This window comes from Mugil cephalus, chromosome 4, assembly GCF_022458985.1.
Source record: "Mugil cephalus isolate CIBA_MC_2020 chromosome 4, CIBA_Mcephalus_1.1, whole genome shotgun sequence".
Taxonomy (NCBI): domain Eukaryota; kingdom Metazoa; phylum Chordata; class Actinopteri; order Mugiliformes; family Mugilidae; genus Mugil; species Mugil cephalus.
In genome coordinates, this window is record NC_061773.1 from 21562176 (window position 1) to 21586470 (window position 24295).

Sequence of the window (24295 nt, forward strand, 5' to 3'; positions counted from 1 at the left end):
AATTAACTATCCTTTGCTGTCTGCTGTTTAGTCCATTGTCTCTCTGTTTCTAAAACAGTGGACAAATTAGGGCTAAAAGTTATTTTCATTTTAAAAAAAAAAATCTTCTGTGTAATTGTCGCACTTTCATGCCATGGACCAGATTAGACCCTCTAGTGGGCCACGTTTGGCCCGCGAACCATATGTTTGACACCTGTAATTTAGACCGTTTGTGCGAGTTTTCAAATTTCAATGCCTTTTCCGGTCAGCTCATGCGGCGTTGTTTGTATCTACAGTTACTTGTACAGCTACATATAGAAATAATAACAACAGATAAAAAACAAAAAAACAACCCCAAACGCTTTAGAATAATTTATTAGGATTTTCAAATTGAAATTGTCAGAAAAAAAAAAACAAACAAAACAAAACTAAAAAATAAACAAAACAAGGAAAAAAGAAAAGCGTTCCTGTAAAGCTTGGCGGGGGACAGCCCAAATCTTTAACTTTAACCGAGCTCACGCAGAGCTACAGGCTCCATTGGAAGCGTTGGCCCTTCTCTTTACATCAGCAACAACAAAAGACATCATTAAAATCAATATACAAGGGAACAAGATCTCAAAACAGAAAAATATACTTTCTTTTTTTTTCTGAAAATAAGTCTTAATGCCGCAGAATTATCCACTTGTCGTCTGCTATTACCAATAATAGTACTATTTTCATTTGTAAGGTAAAAAATAACTTATTGCTTTATTGTAAGTTAAAAAGTTACAGTGTTGGTGTCCAGCAGTAGTTTTTTTTTTTTTTTTTTTTTTTTTTTTTCATCGTGTCCCAGCCTGTCTGACAGAGGAACTGCTGGCTGGATCAGGAAGCTTTATGCTGCGCTGAACATCAAACAGGCTATAGCAAGAAGGCTGAACAAACAGGCTTCTTGTTTTTGCACGCGTTGAGTTTGTTCCAGCTTTTTCTTTTTTTTTTTTTTTTGTACTTTTCCTGCCAGCCAGCGTCGTCTTCTAACTGAGATTCCTGCGTCAGAGGCGACCGGGAGCGAGACCCTGTCCCATTTCTGGTTCCCTGCCCGAAAAACCCTGTCCGTTCACCACTACATGGAGCAGCAACTATATATAAACAATAATATGTTGTTTCCAGAGGCGCGCGAAAAATTTGTTAGGACTAAACATGAAATGGGAGAGAGTCAGGGGGGGAGAGGAGCAGATGAACCAAAATGGAACAGGGTGATTTTTTTTTTTTTTTTTTAGTTTGTTTGTTTTTCAGTACCAAAGAAACAAAGGCAATCAAACTGCTCCTTCGTTGCCAAAAAGTAGTTCCATATTACACCTTGATGTATGCGCACAAACACTCACTCACACGCACTCAGACGCAATCACATGCACCTTCAATAGTGATAAGAGGACAGAACCATGATCGTGATTTTCTACACCTGCTTCTCTGAAAATGTCCTTCATCTGTTTTCACGGCGGAGAGCGCCGCCATAAAAGAAAATCTTCAAAAAAAGAAAACAATTAACAAAAAAAAGGAATAAAATAAAACAGAAACAAACAACAACAACAAAAAAAAAACATTAACAAGTGAATTGCGCAAAAAATATATATAATATTTTTAAAAAGAGGAAGTCAGGTCAACCCCCGATCCCATGAACCCCTGATTTATCCTGTTCTCCTCTAAAAGGTTGTTTGTTTTTTTATTTCATTCCTAGTCCGTTGTGTTGAATCTGAAACTTTCTGATGGATGAAGATGCAAGAGACGACATTTGCTTCCTCGAGATGTAAAGCAAACGATAGGGGCGACTTTGAGGCAAAACAAAACAAAAACAAAAAAAAAACTGTTAGTTAAGTGAATAAATCTGCCAAGGCGAACTCCCGGAAGTTTATTTGTCAGCGGCCGCCGTGGACGACGCTGCGCTGGAGTGACGCGAGAGCGGCCTGGCGCACGGCGCACGCATACACGTATATATGTGTGCTGATAAAAGTAGTGAGATGACAGCAGATAGTAGTAGTAGATGACATTCAGCCGAGTAGCTGCTAACCCCTTCCAAACCAACCAATGACATGCCAGCTGGTTCAGCAACCCCCTCCAACCCCCCCATCCCATCCCGCCCCAACCCGCCCCACCCCAGTGTCTATGTACAATATCTTACAGAAAGACATAAAAACATTGCTTTAAAACCAATTACAGAATAAAATACCTTACAGATTATCATTATTATGTCAATATTAATAACAATATTACAAAGGTTTTGTTTTTAAAGACTACCAAAATATACATTTTAGTTTTTTTTTTTTGTTTTTCCCCATGTTTCCGTGACACTTGAGTTAAAAAAGGACTTTGTTGGATTTGTTCTTCCTTAAAAATGGTTCTCAGACAAAGACCCATCTCGCACGGCTTTTTCTCTTTCTGCTCACGTCAGTGTGACGGCTTTGAAGGATTTCATGATAAAATGACAGATCACATTGAAATAAAATAATAATTAAAATTAAAAAAAAAAAAAAAACTCAAAATAGTTCTCTGCGTCTTTCTCAAAAAACGTTTCCTCAGAGATGTTTTTTTTTTTTTTTTTTTTTTTGCAGTTTTCTTTTCTCAGCTTCAAAAGGAGGAAAAAAAAATGGATAACTGAGGGAGGCGGGGACCTAGATGTTACACTACACGGGGACAAAAAGAGGAGAAAACGGGGACGTTTATGTTGAAGTGAGATTAGTACAGCAAAACAAGAGTTCTGGATTTAAAAAGATATTCAGTCGGTGGGTGGAGCCACTTGGAGCCTTGGTAAAGAGCCAGTGGCCGGCCAATCACTTTGTGCCATCAATGGGCAGCCAGCACTGTGATTGGCTCATCAGCAGAGGAGAAGCTCTCCTATCCTCAGAGACCTGAGTGTCCTCAGTGGTAGCCATTAGTGAACGCAGTAGCAATCAGAGGACCCTGGGGACACATGAACAACAATACGCTTTCATTAGCTTTGTCAATGCGCACGTGCATCCTCGCATGTGTTTAAGTGGGGGTGAGGAGGGGGGGTGGGGAGGGGGGGGTGGATGTGTGACGTACCCCGAGACCGTGGCCGAACCCTGTGCTGGGGGCGGGGCTTGCGGCACTGATGTAGCTGCTGACTCCTGAGTCCTGATTGGCTGCAGCATACAGGTCAGCCATTGGTCCGGGGCTGCTGGTGCCCAGGAAGCCAGCTGTGCGTGAAGGGGTGGAGCCTTTAGAGGCAGGAGAGACAAGACAGGCTTCAGCACCGGAGGGCTTCACACAACACACACACACACACACACACTATCTAAAAATATTCTTTTATTTGACCAAGTGGGCCACATTCTCTCTAAGGGAAGCAAACAAATATGACAGACACACACACACACACACACACACACACACACACGTACCTCTAACTACTGCTGCTGCTGCGGCTGCTGCCATTGGTCCATATGCAGTCAGGGGAATGGCTGGGGATTACACAACAAACCGAAATTATTGACCAAACATCTCACTGTGGCTCACGCTCGTATCACATCATATAATAATCTACAGCACAGTGAGGTTGTTTTGACATCTGCTCACACATCTGTCACGTCGTTTACATCCAACTTATATCCGGGTGGAAGGGAACGGCGTCGCCAGTGACACAACGTCCAGTGGCGGCTTTAGGTTCATTTAATGAAGAACTAAATAATGCAGACGATAAAAAAACAGGGACGATGACGTCTCCGTGTACAGATGCACGTGCGACTCGGAGCCACTAGATGTCAGCGTGCAGCGTTACTGCATCAGCTGCTTGTAGATTATAAGCATCAAAACGCCTCAAGGGCAAAAGTTTGGAAACCTAAATATTTTTAGTCCAATTCAGAAAACACTGTGGCACTAAAGACGCCCTCTAAAGTCTGAGGGAAGAACTGTTTAGCAACTAAATCCTGCTCACAATCAGTGACAATACTGTTTATATTATATCACTGCTTCACTGTCCCACAGAGTCCTCTAATCAGAGGAACAGAAGAATAAAATAAATAGATTAACTGTCCATGTTAAATGTAAAATTATCTCATTTAAGGACACTCAGACAAAAAGAAGTAGGTGTCGATATTCTTGGCAGTTTGATGTTACATGTTTCTATTCTATTTAGCTTTCTCTTAGTTTCGCTTTATAGCTTGAATCCGATCTCAGCGTTCACAGACGAAAGACTTGAAGACTATTAATCTTTCTAGTCTTTACACCACTCTAAGCCAACTTCCTGTCAGCCATTGCTTCACACCTACTGTATGGACGTCTGAGGACTATTACATCTCAAATTGAATCATGCGTAAGAAAAGAAGACCCACGCACCCAAAGTGATATTTGCGCAAACGTAGCTTCAGCTGTAACAAGGTCCCCAGTGAATCCAGGTTAACTTTATAAAGCGGCGGCGGCGGCAACAGATTCACACATTTAATTTGGCTTTTCCGCTGCTAAATAGCGAATAGTTTTTCTCTCGGAGGAGCGAGGAGCCACTGACCTGTCAGCTCAGGGGGGTGGGATGAAGTCAGGAGGGGGGTCCTCTCTAAATGGAATTCTAGAAACAGAGAGACAGAGAGAGAAGGCTTTGTAAGTACAGTCACCATCCACCGATGCTACGCTACACACAGAGTTTTGTGTTTTTTTTATTCCCCCCGAACTACAGCAAGGACGACAGGCAGGAAGGCGGGAGGAGAGGAAAAGGAGGGGCAATACAGCAGAATGAAAGGGGGTTACATAAGTAGATCAAATAAACAGAGGAAAACAGGCAAATATCATAAATCAAAGGTGAAACGGCAACAAATTATATGTGACGCAGGGGGACGTATTTTGGAAAAAAGAGATTTGAAAGGAGAGACGGACAATCTACGAGTAGCCAGAGATATACGCTGATATTACGGTTCCTGTAAAGCCATTTCTGTTTTTTTCATGTTTGTTTCATATCCCACAGTGGAATCGACTACATGCCACAGTCCGCGTCGTGAAGCCTATGCCTGTCTGCAGACCCACAGAGACTCGGTTGTGTTTAGGGGTTATGACGAATTACCTGGGAACTGGTAAGTGTAACCAGGCGCAATTCCAGAGTAACTGCGGCTGGTGTAGGTAGTAGTCTGGAAACCTGGGTAACCTGCGAGAAGGACAGATTAATAATGAGTAATAATAGTAAATAGTTTGTCTGAGAAAAGGCGAAGAACATTGCTGAATCAGTGTCATCACAGAGGTGTTTTCATAGTCCTGGTGATGGACTGATTTATAGCTTTACTCAAGTTCCCTGCGATCTGAAATGGTCAGCAGAGGGAGCCCAACGACCACAGACTGCGTATGACGTGCATCTCTCGGTTTGTTTTTGTCAATGAGAATATTTTATGACCATATTTTACTCCAGTCTGTAGAGCCCTTCAGCGTGTAATCTCTGGGTTTTAGTTACATCACAGAGAATATCAACAAACCGGACATTTATTTCCTCTTTCTTGCTTCTCTAACATGGGAATTTTTTAACCAACGGCATGAAAATGAACACAGAGCTTACGTGGAATATGATATTTCAGATTTTTTTTTTACAGGTACTCATTTACTCTTGTAAACAAGCAACTAACTTGAAAATTATTAATAATACTTCTCAAACTATTCACAGCTACATAGAGCGCCGCAGTTAAAGGCTACGACTAGCATGCTAGCATGTGTTCCCTAAATGCCAGACAGAGTAACCATTTCTAAAATAAACACTAGTAGCCTGTTTCGTGGTATTCTATTTACAGACTCTTTGGCCATTCAGGATGATCAATATAAATCGTATTTAAACGTGGATTTTTGATCTCACCTAACATGCCGATGCCCAGCATGAAGGCGTCCATCCCGTAGGGCATCACCCTGGAACGGCCTCTGGCTGAGCCCGTCGGCGTCATCACCTCCTTGGGCTGGGCTTTCTTGCACTCCACCTAAAGCGAAGGAAGCACAATGATCAGTGACACACCTGAAACACATGATTCATCAACCTACAACACATTCTGGCAGGTAACTTAAGGCGCCTAGGTACTGGCAAGGATTTCAGGATACGATACTTATCGCGATACTTGAGTCACGATACGATGCATTATTGCGATATATTGCAATATTCTGCATAGTTCACTGAAAACTTTTAAATGCAGCCTAAAATATATGTTGTTTATATGTACATCAGATGACAGTGGTAATTCAGTTGTTCACGATTGACCGAAAACACGACTTTTTCTTTTAAAAATCGATACTAAGACATTCAAAATCGATACTGTATCGTAAGTTAAAAAAATATCGCGATATATTTCCATATCGATATTTTTTCCCCACCCCTAAAGGCATCTCAAGCAAATCCTTATGTCAACAATCTGTGTCGCTGCTCACATCCGTACCATTTTGTTGTTGATCTCGTGGAAGTGGATCTCACACACTTTCTCCACCACGTCTTCGTTCTCGAAGGTAACAAAGCCGAAACCTGGAAGAGAACAGAACTAGCTCTTACGGCAGCTCCACCTGCTTGTATTTGCATTGCAAAGACCTCATAGTGTTATCATATCCACGTCCGTCTGAGAGAAACAACTGCGCGACTCTTAGGGCTGATTACGCAGCAGTTAACAGAGGAGAAGTGATCACTTCTGCCTCTTCATCTTCCTCCATCACTCCCAACACAGCGCCCTGAGAGATGAGGCAAGCCTCGTCTTGCTTATCAATCAGGTGTTGGCGTCACCAGGATATTGGGGGGGTGGGGGGGGGAATAGGGCGTGGTTCAAAACCTGAGCCCAGATTATCACGACCAAACTTCACTCCGGTCTGGCCGCCCGCCGCCCGCCCGCCCCTCGTTAAAGATAAACGAAAGAGCCGAGAGCAGAGGAGAAGACTAAAGTACGAGATATGAGATGAATTCTTCACCTCGTGACTCCATCCCGCTGTTTCTCCTTTCATTTGCGACGCCACGTTTGTAGGAGCCCCGCTTAGTGTATCAACACATATTAACATAATGTGTGTGTGTGTGAGTGTGACTGCGCGTACGCACCTCTGTGTCTGTTGGTTGTTTTGTCGAACATAAGCATGGCATCATCGACCTGCAAGAACAAAGCAAAGAATAGATGAGCTTCGACATATTAACACACACACACACATACAGACACACACACACAGACACACACACACCATTACACAGCATGGGGTGCTATTGTCCCTCTTTAGCATTGGAGAGAAAGAGGGGAAAACAGATGGAGGGTGGAGAGGAGAGTGGGAGGGGTGACAGGTGACAAAGGGGAAAAGAAAAAGAAAGAATGACAGAGTGAGAAAGGAAGAGAGCAACGGGGAAATTGGGGGGTGGTGGGAGGTGTGGAGGGGGGGCTGTATAAAAATAAAATGAAATACAATCTATCAGTGTGAAAAAGAAGCGAATGTTCTGTGTTCATAAGGCGCTGGAGGAAATTCTTTCCCATTCTTCGCTCTGTCTCTGTCCTTCGCCCGAGTTCTCACAAACTCTCTCTTTCTCTTCCTCTTTTTTTTCCCCTTTCATTCGTTCAACCCTCGCTGTCTTTCTTTCCCTCTCTGCAAAGTTTACCATTCCCATGGAGACCCTGTAAAGAATTTCAATTAGAAGAACTTGCCCCCCACCCCAACTCATTTCAATGAATAGGATGGAGAGAAAAGGAGGGGAAAGGGGGGAGGGGGGGGGGGGGAAAAGAGGGACAGAAAGCGTGTGACAGAACGAGAGAAAAGGGAACAAACGGTGACAAATAAAGGGATCGATAGAGTAAAGTTTGGATGGAGGATGGAAAAAAAAAAATTAAAATCTGTTGGTGAACATTTCAGTTTGCGGAGAACAAAGTGAGCCAGGGTCTTTTATTCTCCTTCTCCCTCCACTTTCCTTTTTGCACTCACTCCACTGCCCTATTCATATTCCACCTCCTCCCCCTTGCTACCCTCTTTCCTCCCTCCCTCCCTCCCTCCCTCCCTCTCTCACTTGTCCTTCACTGGCAGGAAAGTTAGCAGCTTCTGCTCGAGCTCTGACGGCACGGCAAGCCAAGGCCTGGCATCGCTGTGGAATTCAAACTTTTAGCATTTTCAGTAAATGCAAATCTCCCCTGAAAATCTGCAACGCCGCCTCCCGAACATCACATGGAGACACACATGGAGTGTGACTGCGCGGCTATTTTCATGAGGCGAGCGGCTGAAACTCAAGCCGGTGTAATATGAGTGGCAGAAGCGTCTAGATGGTCGGGGCCCATCAGATTTCTGACACCGAAACACGCACACGCACAATCTGATCGACATAAAGTCTGCGCGTGTGTTTGTTGCACCTACAAAAAGTGAGGATCGAGGCTGCTTCCTCAACCTCTCCTGAGTCATGTTACTCACATCCCCGTGCACATATAGCTGGAACACCCACATAGAGCCCCCACCACCCCCACCATCCCACTGTTCCTTTTTCTGTCCTTCATTCAGTTTTTATTCTCCCCCCTCCTCTCCCCTCATGTCTTCCAGCCTTCCGGTCACCCAAACTCAATGACACAGCAGAGAGCCGGGGTAGGAGGACAGTAAGTAGACAGCTGCAAGCCAACATGTTATCATAAGAGTAGAGTTACATGCACGGCTAGCTTTCCTGTTAGCATTAGCAGCATCTATTCTGGACCGATGACAGCCACAGGGAGATTTTGAGCCGTGCCGCTCCGCTCCGGCCGGGACATTTTTAGGCAACAACAATAGTAATAATAATAATAATGACATGGCAAAAAGGTAACGCGCCACTACAGCTCAGCTAATAGTCTCCCACGTGAACACAATGGTGTGTAGACATGCAAACAGCCCTGTCACGTGTGTGAGCTTATGCTGTGGTCGCACACCAGCCCTTTCGCCTTTGCCAAAACCAATAAGGAGACGATCTCACGATGTCCACTGCCCAGGGTGCTGTAAGACAATCTGATTGGATAGCTGTGGGGGTCTGAGATTGGCTTAGCAGCGGCTCAGTCGCTAACAACTCAGCCTGCGTACGGAGGGAGGGGGGGTGGGGGGGAGGATGGGGTGGGGGAGAAGTTAAGGTCATATTCTCAAGTTCTGACATTCTCAGATGTACCAAAAACAAGGGTGAGATCCAGAGCCGATATTAGAGCGCAGCGTTACGAATGTCCAGTTTTTAGTGGAGCGTAACGCTATTGTCTGAGGAACAAGTGTTTGCCGACAAGTCCATTACATTTTTTTTCTTTTTTCTTTCTTTCTTTTTTTTTTTTGCGAGATTATGAAAGGTGGCATTCACATTTTTTCCCTGCTGTCTCCTCACATCTCCCTCTTTCATTCTCGCTCTCTCCGGCCATCTCTCTCTAAACAGGCCAGCAGACAAAGTGTTCAGTCAAGCCTTCTAATCGCCAGCTCACATGGGTGAGTGGAGTCCCAACTTTTCCCGTCTGCCCTGTCCACGCTGCATTTTTCATCTTATCCACTCCTTCCTTCGCTCTCCGCTGCTCTCTGGTTTTATTTTGGAAGACTTATGAAAAGGGCACTTAAATCACAGTTTTTCAGGCGAGGCACCTTGAGGAAGCGGAGAGGCACGACAGGAAGCCAAGGAAAACAGGGATTTTCTTTAGATCAAACAGAACTGGCTGTAAAGCCAAAATCAAATGAAATGCTAATTATCAAATTATCCTTTCGCGAGACAGAGTTTTAGTTTAAAACACTGTTTCTGTGATGTCAACTCTCCCGCAGGTAGAGAGGGGGATTACAAGACCTCAGGATTCAGACTATTTCTCACACAAACATGGCTGCCGCAGTCTTATTGGCCTGGGGACGTTTAGCAACAGGATTTTGTCAGTTAGGAAACCACACATTAACAGATGCCTCTTGACTCCTCGCTCTCTCTCTCTAAATATATATATTTTTATTTTCGGTCGAAAACACCTGAAGTGTCAACTGGGCAGCCGTTCCAGTCCGGCCTAATGAAGTTTGCGTAGGTGTGCTTTCAGGAGCACAGTGCGCTTCAAAAAAATAAACTTCTGCACGTATCAAAGTGGTGCATAAAATGCAGAGCGCATTCTGTGTTTTCCTTTCAAGGCGGTGCCACGGTATGAAAATAAACAGGACACCGAGTGCTGCTCCATCCAAACCTGCACCTTGTAACCAGCTCAGATAATAAACAAGAAATACCTCCGGCTCAGCAGGAATGCGCTGTGGGATAGCCGCTGTCCATGATAGAGCTTTGGTCCTCACGTGTCCAAACAGTCCAAATATTCCCTCATCCTGCGGAGGGGCTGTTGTCTTAGATATGAGCGTCTGTAATCACCAGGGAGAACGGATTCGGCACAGGGGCTGCAAACAGCCATTTTAGGGAGCGCACTCAGGGAACATGACACATGTCACAACGTCCACCTGAGCGAGTGTGACGGCCTCGCACACACACCAGGCAATCCAGCTCCACGAGATCCACGACCCAGAATTAAAATACATTTATTTAAATTTGAACCAGCACCTGAAATACGGTAATACCCCAGGAATGAGTCAGAGGCCAACTGAGAGAACACACAGCCAGACACGAGGCAGAAGGAGCTTCGTGCTGTTAATTTCTTCCAACCCATTAGGCCTTCATCCTGGAGCAATGTTCATTTTCAGACTGTCCTGGTCTCCACCAGCGCAGCAGCAGCAGCAGCAGCAGCAGCAGCAGCACAACCGCACACTTCATGTTTGTGGCAACTGGACCACTGGCTGCGAGAGTGTCTGTCTATATCGGGACACGACTCTCCGTGACACTTTCAGTCACACGCGCACATTTCCATTCACGCAAATACGCACTTTTTTCACACATTTCACACACAAAAAAAAAAACAATGGATTGTGGCGGGACCAATTGGCAAAGACGGGTCACCACGGCAACAAGCTGAGAGAGGGACTGGAGCAGGGTGTGTGTGTGTGTATGTGGGATGGGAGGGTGTCTGAAGTACTGATTTTGGGTTAGGTGGAAAGGGGGGGGGGGGGTTACAGGAGCAGCTGTTGCATTTGATTAGTTAATACTCAAGAGCCTGAACTCTACTGAAACACACTTCTGAGTGCAGCTAGCTAAAAAGTAACCCAACGGATCACCCGTTTACTTCATTACTACGTTCTTGTTTGCATTTATGGCCGACCAGATTGGCGTTTTCCCTCTTTTAATCGTCACTTTCGCTCCTCACTATCTCAACATTCCTCTTTTTCTCTGCCCTTCAACCTTTTCCGAGTTCCCCTCCCTCCCTCTCTCTCTATGGGGGGTTGCTTCTTCTCTTTCAGTCCCCTGCCATCTCCCTCTTCGCTTCCCCTCCTGCTTTTTTTTTTTTTTCCCCTCCCCTTCTCCCCCGGCCACTCATCTGTCTCCACAGCATGTGTTTGCCTTTCACCAAATTTTACTCAAAAGGAGCTAAGCAGGACAAAATGCAGCAGCCAAAAACACTAAAATGTGATCGAAAAAAGAGCGAAAAAAGGGAAAAACAAAAGAGGTAAACTAACAAACTAACTAATGCCCAAACAGGATTTTTAGTTGACTGCAGTTGTTTTTTAATTCCAAACTTGTCGGATGAGTACGCCTTCAACATTGTGCTCCAAATGCAGAAAATCGACTTGATTTAAACTACTTTAAATATTGTTAAGATTGATTTTCATTGCATTTATATCAGTAAAGATTATATCATCATAAATCTATTGCTTCTAGCTAAATATTTTCCTTTAACCTACAGATATTTCCCTCATCATTTTACATTGATTTTCTATCAACTATCAGTACTAAAACCATTTTAACATTACATCTCATCAAGCCGTCTGCACTGATCATTGATCCATGATTTAGCTCCATATTTTATGCCTTTACGTCGCTACTTTTAGCTGGCAAAACCTTGCTTCTAGCTACCGCCTCTATGTATTTCAACCATTTATTCGCTGCTTTCTTGCTCTTGACTTTTATGCCGCTTGGTTCTTATGACTCACTGCAGACATTTTCTTTTTTTTTAATGTGACTTTTTTTTCACATTAGCAAAGCTAATCTTTCCGTGTACCCCCTGGAAACTGCAGAAGTGCCCCGTGATGTTTCGCTGGTTGGGAATCACTGCTTTAGTCTTTTAATTCCTCTCTCCCACTTTCAACGTCTGCCCTTTTTTCTCACGTCTGCTCTGAAATTAGGTTCTGTTTTGCATTTTCTTCTAACGTCTTGACTGAAATGAGAAGGGAGAGAAGTAAAAGGCATACTTTTTCTCTGTAACCATTACACCTTTTAGGTAAAGCTGAAATGTGTCAAAAGGACAGGAGCAACATATGAATATAATATATCAAAGGTGTGCAGTCTATTACAGCAGTGAGTCCTAACTTGCACCCTAGGGTGTACGTCTGCTATTGCCAGAAGGTACATGGAAAGACTGCAGGCTAGCTCAAGTAATTCCTCCGGATACTGAGTCAGCTATAACACCTGAACACTACAAGATGCCACTATGAGTGAGAAAAGTCAGTCAGCTCAGTGTTGTGAATATGCATTTCGATTACAAATATTTAAATAGGACAATTCTTCAGAGATTTTGCTTATAGTAGTTACCTAAGTAGTACAAATAGCTAAAGGCTAAATTATTTAAATATTTAGCCTAAATCAATTCATAAATAGTTATAAAATAGTTGAAATATTTAGGTTGAGGTAGTTGACCAACTGGTTAGCTAAATAGCTAAACTAGCTAACAGATAACTGACTGAAATGTTTAGCTTACAGAAAATGATAATGTTGTTAGCTAAGTAGCACAAATAGCTTAAGGCTAAATAATTGAAATATTTAGGTTGAAGTAGGACACTAACTGGTTAGCTAAATAGTTAATCTAGCTAACAGATAACTGACTGACTAACTAACTGAAACATTTAGCTTGAAGAAAATGATAAAGTAGTTAGCTAAGTACTACAAATAGCTTAAGACTAAATAATTGAAATATTTAGGTTGAAGTAGTTGACTAACTGGTTAGCTAAATAGTTGAGCTAGCTTATTGATAACTAACTGAAATATTTAGCTTGAAGAAAATGATAAAGTAGTTAGCTAAGTACTACAAATAGCTTAAGATTAAATAATTGAAATATTTAGGTTGAAGTATCACGCTAACTGGTTAGCTAAATAGTTGAGCTAGCTAAAGGACAGCTAACTGAAATGTTTAGCTTGGAGAAAATTATAAAGTAGTTAAGTTAGCTAAGTAGTTGAAACGGCTAAAGACTAAATAAAACTTAGCTTCAAGGGGTTAGCTAAATAGTGGGAATATCTAAAGGTGAAAATACTGTGGTGTTTAGCACAAAATCACTGATAAGTGTTAATTAAATAGTTTAAATACCAAAAGGTTGACTAACTGAAATCTTTAGCTTGAAGTGAATGATAAAGCAGTTGGATAAGTAGCTGAAACAGACATTGTGGAGTTAGGTTAAAAGAATATATATAGAGTATAAACAATTTTCCTTTACGAGTTCAATGAGTTGAATAAAATACGATAACATGCGCTTTTATTGTCCAGGTTAAAATCCATTTGAATGCCAAGCTGATTGGTGGTATCTCTGCAGAGCACACCGAGCTCAGACAAAGAGGTGGTCGGGAAGCACTGACAATCATCACGACAATCATCGGCATCAGACAATCTAAGGCTGCAGCTTTTCACAGTTACGGCTTCAGCGCGATGGCTACAGGTAGATAGGAGGTATGTGAATAGTTTACCTTTCCAAACTGGTCAAAGTATTGCTTCACATCTTCGATGGTGGTATTGACTGACAGTCCTCCGACAAAGATCTTCTTTGTCCTGGTCACCAGCTAGCAGCACAGAAGAAGAAGAAGGCAACGTTTATCTCTAATAACATTATGTAGGAGGCAGGCATGCCTGTGAGAGAGGGACTTTGTATTGTTTGGTGTTTATCTAATCTGAAAAGGGTTTCTGAAAGCTCCTCTGAGGATTCAAGCTAATACAGCTTGGTTTAAGGCCTCAGAGGTGTGTGTGTAGATAGGGGAAGACTGTGTGTCAGCCTTCATTTGTGTGTGAGCCAGGATACAAATAGGTGTAGGTACAGGGGGCAGTACAGGGGTCAGGGTGCAGGCCCGGTGGACAAGTGGATTGCAGCTCCTATTTGGTCACATGCCTGACTCTAATCTCAGCCACCTCAACCGGGGCTGAATGATCAGGGGAGACAATCATCACTACTCCTTCCTACTGTTAACCTTATCGGGGTGCAATACTCACTTTGGGCTGAGCCCGGCGGGGGAACGCCACCTTTGGATCGATCTGTGGGGGAAAGATGAATAAGGATGAGTTTTAAAAAGTGGCAAAAAAAAAAACAGACATAAATTTTTAACAAGATCTAATCTGAATTTGTTTCTTAAAGCCAGGATGTGAAGAGTTATTTAAGCTCCCTTTCACACATGACAGTCACAAAAAGAATCAACGCATTATTATTTATATGGCGTATGTTTCTATATTCCTTTAATTTTCCTAAAATCCATTTACGGACTGCGCAGTATCTACACATTATATGTTTTAGATGGTCTGTCCCTCCTGTGCTGCATCCCCTTTGACAAAAATGCACACACTCATGAAGGATTTGGGAGCCGAAGAGCTGCACATAAAATACACTCTGTTTTAAAGTTGGGTGTTCGACACCACAAACATGAGAAATGTAGACCGAGACATGTGATCAGCTCCCAGAGAGGTTGAAAAAAGGTTAAACAGAACACTAATATTTTTCTCTTCTGGGAGCTACCACGCTTAATTAAAATGCGCCCGCCCAGCGGAGCTAGGACTTCAAATCTCTACCTGTTCCAGACATGTTGTTGAGTAGCCGATGCTGTCCTTGTATAAAGTCAACATCCCTCTCGGCATCGATGAATTATCACACTGTTAACTAACTAGAATCGGTTGCAACACAGAGCCTCTAAGTCTGAACCCATCTGAAGGACTGCAAGTCCAGAAATAGAACACATGCTAATCCGCGAATATGTATAGTAGACCCTTGTTTGTGCAAGCCCCCAAAAATCCAAACACACCAGCCAAACAAACAGGCGCGAGTAACAAAATACACAGTGAGACGTGAATACGTACTTCTTCTAAATTGTGTGCGGAGACACAACTAAATGCATCTTAGCCGCCGCAAACTAGACAGAGCAGGGCGGCCTGGAATCCAAAATGAGCATTCAATATTCTGAATACATTTGAGATGGGTGTTTTTTTTTCTTCCTCCCCTTCAAATCTCACAAATCCTGACAACCCCTATTTTGGATTAGCCAGATTTGACTGTATCCATATTTTTCCCCACTGGAATGTCTCTGCAGTGGTCAAGGTTACAGATAAAATTAGAAGTAAATGAGCTTTGAATGAGCCGGCCTTTAATAATGATAAATATGCAAAGCCCGGCCTGGCATTTTAAATTTGTGTGGAATCTCGTGTTATTCTCACTCAAGCCAACGAGAGAGATGATTTTAGGTCACAGGACCTTGTGCTGTATTATGGTCTTAGAGTTCCATCTTTGTTCTAATAATTGGATGTGTGAAGCGAAACCCCTTGTGCCTCCCACAGCCGCTATCGGAGGTATTGAATTGATATTGGCAACTAGAAAGAGCCCATCAAATAGCCAAAAATAATTACTTATAATGTGAACAATACACCTGATACAAAGGAGGGTGTTCATTCAATATTCAACCAATCCTTTCATCTCTTTCCTGTGATAATTCCCTGCTCCTGATGACAAATGCGCTGACAAACACGTCCTACGAGGACCTTTAAGTGCCTCAGATTTACCACTGCTTCGAGGGCGCGCCGCCGTGTAACTAAACGTGCAGCTGCAGCGTCCTTGGAGCGGATTGCGGAAGGACTTTGCACCTTGAAGTGGGGACGCAAAGATGAGGAGAGTCATGTCACCTCCAGCTGGTCTCAGCACAAAGACAAAGGTGACAAGGACGCGCAGAGCCACCGCCGTCTATCGGCAACGCAGCAGCGCAACAACGGGGTTGCGCTCGCAAACAATGACAACACAGCATTTCTGACAGGATCTGCTGCTAACGTGGGCCCAACGTAACATTATATATGTGTGCGATTACAGTGACTTTATGTACCAACATATGACCCTGCTTTTTGTCCTTTAACACAAAAAAAAGAAGCACAGAAGGAAAAAATACCACAAAAGGCTGACACGGACAATATATACTCGCTGTGATGCTGTAAAGAAAACTAATTTTACTGAAAGGACGAAAAAAGACGCATCATACTTGAATCAAGCAACTACAAGAGGCAGTAATGAAGCTAATCATCGTTAAATATTTTATTTTAATTTTTTTTCTTCTAATTTGAAGTCCTAACTTGAGGTGTGAAGTGTTTGGGAAATGCACGGCAACGTGTCCGTTGTTCCTTCGAGGTAACAGCCTCTCGTGCTCGGGCCAGCGCACCTGCCTTTAACCGTTTTAACACGACTGGAGGACAGGAGCTGCCCTGAGGCCATTACGTGGCAGAGACACAGACCATGAGCCGACGGTGACAGCAGTCACCGAACCAGCTCGCATTTGGCACGAGACTGCAGCCACATGACGACTGAAGCGGTGCAAAAAAAAAAAAACCCCAAAAACATCACAACGTCACCGTCTCACAACCCTTTTTTGTTAATTCAGCAGCGTGTAATGAGAGATCAGTGTATATTCATGTCACTGTTTTGTTTTTTGTTTTTTTAATCTCATGCAGATGTTTTAATAGCTGGCGATCTTAATAATATAACACAGTACAATCAGTGACATTAAGGATACAGACAAATGTAACATAGCGTCATATTGTGCACCCACACTACACATTTTGACCAATGTTTCCTAGCTTTAAAATGATCAGAAGCTCTTACAGGAACAGCCTACAGTGCTGAAGGTTACCAGCTAGACTAGGTTAGGCCTAATGCAACATCTGTAGTAGTGCTACTACGGCTACAGTCATGCCATGCTGTTAAAAAAATAAAAAATAAAACCATTCCACCTCAGTGACGTAACAGAATATATCTCATTTCTACATCTGGCTGTACTCATAGGGAGGCAATAATAATAAATGAAAACTAAAGCATCTATCAGACCGGCGGATTAGGCATAAGGAAGATGGCCACAAAGCAAAGAAAAGTGAAAGGTCTTAGCCAGGTCACTGTTTGCAACACTCAGAAATAGCTCTTCAAGACAGGCTTGACATTCAAGAAGAGCCTCAGCCGTGTAACAGTCCCAGTCAAGACTGGTGAAAATGTAACTAGTCATGAAAAAATGTTCAAACCTTTCCAGGAAGGAGAGAATTAAAAAAAAAAAAAAAAGAAAGAAAGAAAGAAAGAAAAGTTGCTCTTCCCAGGCTGACAGAGAAGAGTTACAACTGAGTGTTCGTGAAATGGTCTGACTAACATCCTGCTTCATGACATCCAACCTCCGCTCAATCTAAGCAGCGCAGTGACAGCAAGAGCCTACGATATGATTTTAGTGGTTTAGCTTTTTAGGACTACGCTAATCTACGACCAATAGTCACCTCACGTGGCGCAGAGCATCCACCACTGTTACAGACTGGAAAACAAAAAATAAATAAATAAAAAAATAGTGTCAAATCGGTAGTTGCAGAGATAGGTGGGGGAGCAGAGTGGAGGGAAAAGCACAGGGAGAAAGAGGAGGCATTCATTTGGAAAACAGAGGCGGCCCATGAGAAAGTGGGCCTGTCCGGCGTAGCGGTGCAGCGGGGCCGTCCCAGCAGGCAGCCCCTCTGATTTCATTAATTAACAGGACAAAGAGTACAAAACAGATGGGCCCGTAGAGGAACTGGGGCTCCCGTGCTACCCCCACAGGCACACATAAACACATACATACACACACACATAATGTAGCACCAACACCAGCACGTGTACATAAAGTGACACCTACATGTAAATAGATGAGAAAGAACGCCGGCCTCCCGTCGGATGCTTCGCGCACCTCTTCCCCGACACATACAGACGCATTCACGCCCTGGCACGCTGTCCTGCCAAAAACCTCCTCCTCGCAACAAAATGGCAAACACCCACGCTGATAAAACGACACCACGGGCTACCCCCATAATGGCAACATGATCAATATTAGCTAAACAAAAAGCTATAAACACAGGAGGAGACAAAAGGAGCTGGCAAGTCAATACATGCGCACGGAGAGGCAGAGCGGGACACTTGGCTTGGGCTCCGGCCAGCAGGGTCAGTCTGCACATGTGAACAATGGAGCGGTAATTAGTTAACGAAGCACGCTAATGAGGACCTCCAACCCATCCCCATTCCTACACCTCTGACCCTTACTTTGAGCGCCTAACCTGGGGGTGGGCGCTCTGCATGCGCGTGGTTGGTCGGTCGGTGGATTGGTAGGCTGGAGTGGGACGGTCCACACGTAGCAGCAGCAGCAGCTCCACCTCCAGAGCAGGTCCAGGCTTTATCCCCCGGATCTGAGGCCCGAGCCTGGACCTCGGAAGCGCAATCCAGTTTGTTTCCCTCAATCCGATTATGGTGCTTTTCAGATCCATACTAATTACAGCACAGGATCCAGGCCTCCCTCTTTCTCCTATTCTCCACCTTCTCCATACACCCCCCTCCACACCCACCCCTCACCCCCTTCTGCAGTTTTGCCCACGTCAGCGCTAACGGCTAATCTTCCAGCCAGGAGCGGAGGAGCTGCTGCGAGCATCTGAACTCGACGTAACCAGGTGTTAAACCGGTAGCCGGTGCAAACTGTACGCGGAGGTTACCTCTGACATATGCCGTTGCGCAGAGCGGCTATAGATAAAAGCAGCTATGTTAGCACCTCGTCGACAAATACTACTACTGTACCTTCGCAGGCCGCTGTGCCAAAAGCAGCAATTACCACCTACTGCAACACACTTTGAAAAGGTCATACCGGTTTAATCGGTGCAAAACACAAATATTAAATGGAGCCATTTCCTCTAATAAAACTATGTTTTTCTTTTTGCTAGTTCCGTTTGTGGGTTATAGTTGGAAATTACCCTTTAAAGGAACAGGAATACTAAATTGTTACCCATTACTGACACGTCACCACTGAATCCCCACTACATAAGTGGTGGAACCATCGCGGCACGCACAATGATCCATCGCGCATAAACGTGCCACAAACAATAGCACGGCTAAACCCGAAATCGCCCCTTCGTTAAGCTGAGGAAATGAGAAGTGGACGTTTTTTCAGAGAATATCTGGTCTCGCCTTTTCTTCTTCTTCTTCGTCTTCCTGTAGCTGCTTCCAGTAAAGCATTTCTCAGAGAAAACAAATACCAGTTGTGCCCTTTTTCTCTGTCCAGAGAAATACAACAGCACACCACTGCCCCGAGGCCACACTCTGCCCCGACAGGAAATCTAACCTCCAACCAAAACAACAACCTCGACAGACCTCTCTCTGAAAACAACAGACAACCACGCATTTGTTGTGTTTAGATTCTTAGCAATCCAGGTATTGATGGCGATCTGATCTGACACTTAGCCCAAGCTTTTTCCTCGCTTCCTAAGCTCAGATAAAACAATGCTGGATGTAACAGGACTGTAAATGTTTAATGCAACTTGTAACCGGTGCTATGGACCTTGCACCAGTTAATGCAGTTTACTTCTCTCCCTGTGTGTCCTCACACAGCTCCCGGTGCACTTCCCTGGTTTCCACACACCTTTCCTCGTTTTCTGTCTTTCCCAGCTTCATGGCTTGTGGCGTCTTTCCTGACAAACCAAAGGCTCAGCGTAACAAGGCTGTTTCACTCTTTCACATCTCGTGCTGATCAAACAATGCTGAGGAGGGAAGGAGTCCAGGTGTGACACCGGAACGTGGCGCGTGGAAAAAACACAGCAATAAAGAAAATAATGACTTTATTTAGAAGTGCGCAGAAAAGCACGGTCAATTAGCGCAATGGCCAAGCAATCATCTGGCTTGTGCCACGCTCGTCCCTTATTTCCAATCTGTGACGTGAGACCTGCAGACGAGCCTGAAAAAACCGGGGTGATTGTTTCCAAAATGGGAGCGACAAAATGGCAACCATACCCCCGCATGGTTAGAACGCCTGGTTGGATAAATGGTACCATGGCGCGCTTCCACTCCCCCACCGCCCCCCACCCCCCCCACTCCCCCCACTGCCACCACCCCTGCAGACTGCTGCCACAACAACCTGAGCAACCAAAGCTGCGTTTGAGTCATTAACATTATTATTGTTTAGCCTCATGCTGCATTCTGCCTTATAATAGGGCAACGCCTAACCCCACCAGTGGCCTGCCAAGCCGAGCTTCAAAACCAGTGTTCGCACCAAACGCAAGCACACACACACACACACACAAACACGGGGTCTGGCTCCCTCAAAAGACTCGAACAGTACCTGCTTTTAAGAGGTAACATGACTCACTGTGTAACACTTTGCAGTTGCTTACAACCTACTTTCAAACTAACACGAAATCACTGACAGATTACCGGCAGCAGCTCTCGTAATAAATATTACAGTGGCTGAAAAGTGCAGCCTTAAAACTTATAAAAACAAACAGATGGGATCGAAATCGCGCTCGCTCACGGAGCACAAATGTCATGATATGACTCGACATTATCCGCCTGTGTCAGAGCTCTGCCACCCGGGCCGAGCCCCGGCGCCTTAAGTTAATGCAAAATAGCTGAGAAGTTGTTATGGAGACATAAATCCCATCGGGCTGTGCAGTTACGGCACCGTCTCCCGAGGCCGGCGTCACCCCCGGCAACAGGCTTGCTCCAGCAACTAACCAAACTCTACCTATCTCCACCCCTGGGCTCTGCTGCCTTTCTGTGCCACTGATTTTCACTCTCAAATGATCCCATTGTGTGTGTGTGTATGTGTGGGACGGACCACAAGCTGACAAGGACACACCCAGCCCGGATTCCTACAACCGATCTACATGACCAAGGCAGCAACATTCACACCTTAGACATTCAGTCTTAAGTCAGAAGCTCTGACTCACGCCAAACAAACCACAGGGATTCCCTCTATGTCACCTTGCGTCTTCCGCATAAGCACGAAACCGACTAAAACTCAAAGTATTTAGTCTGGCCTCTGTTTGGCAGCCTATTTGTTCCATTTACCCACATTTGAATTTTCATGTGTCAGTGGCGTGGGAGGGGAAAATCACAGTGAAACCTCCAAACACACCCTCGGTGTTTACATCAATATTTAAATTCGGCAGCTAAGACTTCATTTTCGACCCCACACACTTCCCTCCTGCACCAGTTTGGGATCCACTGCTGCCACAACCGTTTCCTTCCCTCGAGCTCTTGAGAGCTGCCACTTGAAACAAAAAAAAAAGAAGAAGAAAAAAGAGTAGGGTGCTGTTATTTTCAATGAAAAAAAAAAACAAGAAGAGGAAAAAACTTGTGAGCTCTCTGCTCTACATAAAACCTGTGAGGGCTTTTGCAGGGGCTCCTACCCCATTCAGGTCCCCCAGGTAACCATGGCAATGAAGCCCAAGAAAGAACGCTTTCATGTTGGCGCCCTGAACCGGGATTTGGAGGGGGAAATGAGCAGAGAGGAGGAGGAGGAGGAGGAGGAGGAGGGAGGGGTGGGGGGGCTGCTCCAAAACGCACTCCTGAACTTTTACAAGCCATACGGTGGGAGGTAAAATGCACCATGGGTGAGGGTGAGGAGGAGGAAGGAGGGGGCAGCTCAACAGAGAATCAGCCGAGGAAAAGTTAAACCAACTTGGTGCCATCCAGCTCCTTCAAACGCAACTCACCGTCTTGGAATCCAGCTCGTGTCTGTTTTGCGCCAAAACCTTCTCCACGCCGGCCTGCTCCGCGTAAGTTACAAAGCCGAACCCCCTGCGAAGTAAAAAATAAAAGCACACACAAGTCAGACATGCAAAAAAAAAAAAAAAAAAAAAAAATCACAAGGCGAAACTGCTCCCATGGAAAAGCATGGGCGAGCGTGAGGCATCCGGTGATAGGACGGCGGAGCGCACACGCCTCCTTCTTACCTCGACCGCTTGGTAACGGGATCCCGCATCACCATGCACTCCTTCACCTCGCCAAATTTGCAGAAGTACTCCTTCAAGCCCTCTGCAAAGACAGCAGCGAAACGCGGGTTTAAACGAAGGCACGGATGGGGTCGGCGTTATCTCGCAGGCCCCTGCCGAGGTGATGTGTTTGGCAGTGGCTGGAGGGAGAGACAATGGGGTCGGGCGGACCACGTTGTGTTTGTGTCCCTCCAGTCCCTCCCGAGATACAGAGCCTACTGCCTATCTGGCCGCTCAGCAGAATAGCCCCCCATTAGGCCCTGCGGACCACAAACAAAGCTACACATGGTGACGATTGCTGTTTTGACACGGCAGAGGCAGCAGAAAGCAGAAAAGCAAGCAGCGCCGGGTTAATAACACGGGCCATCGCAACAAGAATAAACTGTATTCGTGCACCGGGCTGCGCTCTTAAAATAAATGAATGGATTCAGCGGAGCGCAACAATGAGGAAAACAACAACACGAGCGTGGGCATCGATGATATGAGACCCCAACTTCTGCTCTGACGCCGAATAATCGATCAGCCCCTACTATGAATGCCCTCCTCGGTTATTAACAGTGTAATGAGTGCATAGGAGGTGGGGGGGGGGAAAAACGGGCAGACAAGTCGTTGTATGCGCACGATTTCCCAGTGTTAATCTCCTGCGTCTCGGCAAGTCTAAATCCTCGGAGCTGATCCTTAATGAATAGGAGGCTTTGATTTAACTATTCGCAGTGTTTCTCCTAAACTTCGAGGGACATCGCAGGTAATATGGAAGCGGTGGCCGGGCCAAAAAAAAAAAAAAAACACGGCGTACAAAAGGAGCGAGCATGCAGGAGGCTTTCACCCAGACTTATTAAAGTAGCGTGCGGGACAGCTCACCTTGTGTTGTCTGCCAACTCAGACCCCCGATGAACATTTTGCTGAATGAGAGAAACACAAGCCGTAAGTCACACAGGATATTCAAGCACAACACATGGGCACATGCAACGGACGGGGAGAGAATCGGTACATCGGGGATTATGTGTAATATAGCATCAATAAAGTAAGAAGAAAGCATCGGCCATGTTGCGAAGTCACCAATCGGCCAGTCGGGCCGTTATAATCCCCCAGAGGAGGAGGAGGAGGAGAAAAAAAAAATGAGAGGATTTTCCAGATGATGGAGGAGAAGTTGCACCGTGGCCTTCTGGAGGAAAACCGGGATACATAAACAAACAAGAGAGGGAGGGAAACAGGCGGAAAGCAGCGGTGCGTCTGTGTCTCCTCCGCTGAGTGGATCCATCCCACACATGCAGACACACTCACACACACACATACACACACACACACACATTCACATATACACACAGCGTGCTCGTCTTTTGTCTCGGCGCGGCTCCGCTCCCCGCACTGAACTCAACTAAAGTCCAAGGTGAACTCAAACCGAGCCGAGAGGCGAGCGAAAGGCAGGCGGGCCGGCTGAGGCTGTTACCAGGGGTCGTGGGGGGAGTTGTCCGTGCCGGAGGACAGGCTGCTCTGGCTCCCTTCCGTATCCATTCTGCTCTCCGCTGGTATATTCCCGCACTGTGAGGCGAGGAGAGGCAGTGAAGCTCCACTGCTGCTGCTGCTCCAGACTCAGGGGCGGGCAAGCACGATGGGAGGAGAGGAGGAGGGGGGGAGGTTGGTGGTGGTGAAGGGGTGAGGAGGAGGAGGAGGAGAGGGAGGGAGGGAGGGGGGCAGTAGGGGTGGGGGTGGGGTGGTTATAAAGAGGAGGGGTGAGCGAGGAAACGCACAAACGCGTAGACGCTCTGAGAGAGAGACTCCGCCTCTACCTCGCTTTCCCGTAGCCTACCCCAGCCTCGGACCTCCCTCCCTCCCTACCTCCCTCCCTGCCTGCTTGCCTGCCTGCTTGCCTGTTCTCTCCCCCCCCCACCCCTCCTCTCCTCTCCTGCCTCTCTATTCATGCTGCCAGTGGCGCTCTCGCTGTAGTGTTTCCCCGCCGCTCTTGTCATTGGTTGATCTCAACAGCATGGCCCATTAACGCGTATTGAACGTTTGCGCACATCCACAATCTCTCCATCCAGCAGGAGCGCCAGTAACACGAGCGAACAAAAACACACATACACACAGAGAGACAAAAACAACAACAACAAATATAAATTAAATCGGGCACTACCAAATCCAGATCAGGTAAATATATATTTTGTATATTTACCCACTTTCTACTATTGGAAATCCTCCTCCTCCTCCTCGTCCACATCAACAACATTCATGAGCAGTTTTTTTTTTTTTTTTTTTTTTTTTTGGACCACAGGAAGGCATAATGGAAAATGATGTGTTCATGTGGTGCCAGGTTGGGCCTC

At 45.2% G+C, this 24295-nt stretch overlaps 1 protein-coding gene across 1 annotated transcript; it reads right to left on the reverse strand.

Annotated features, from left to right (window-relative positions):
• Window positions 1-336: 336 nt before the first annotated feature.
• Window positions 337-23597, reverse strand: LOC125006579 (RNA-binding protein Musashi homolog 1-like). The gene is made up of 14 exons (XM_047582734.1): window positions 23425-23597; window positions 22836-22876; window positions 21936-22017; window positions 21696-21780; window positions 14187-14228; window positions 13670-13762; window positions 7007-7055; window positions 6366-6448; window positions 5798-5915; window positions 5024-5104; window positions 4478-4534; window positions 3375-3434; window positions 3037-3191; window positions 337-2913 (listed from the first exon to the last, which is right to left on the reverse strand). Exons 1-14 carry the CDS (start codon window positions 23487-23489, stop codon window positions 2872-2874), a joined length of 1053 nt encoding a protein of 350 aa, XP_047438690.1. The 5' UTR covers window positions 23490-23597; the 3' UTR covers window positions 337-2871.
• Window positions 23598-24295: the final 698 nt, after the last annotated feature.

What these genes read in the sequence shown, in the direction of transcription:
- LOC125006579 (XM_047582734.1), bottom strand. Translation starts at nt 23,489, where the DNA reads ATGGATACGGAAGGGAGCCAGAGCAGCCTGTCCTCCGGCACGGACAAC. An exon ending in ACGAGATCAACAACAAAATG is followed by an intron (nt 5,916 to 6,365) that starts GTACGGATGTGA and finishes CCTTCGCTTTAG; the next exon opens with GTGGAGTGCAAGAAAGCCCA. An exon ending in CCACCCCCCTGAGCTGACAG is followed by an intron (nt 3,435 to 4,477) that starts GTCAGTGGCTCC and finishes TGTAATCCCCAG; the next exon opens with CCATTCCCCTGACTGCATAT.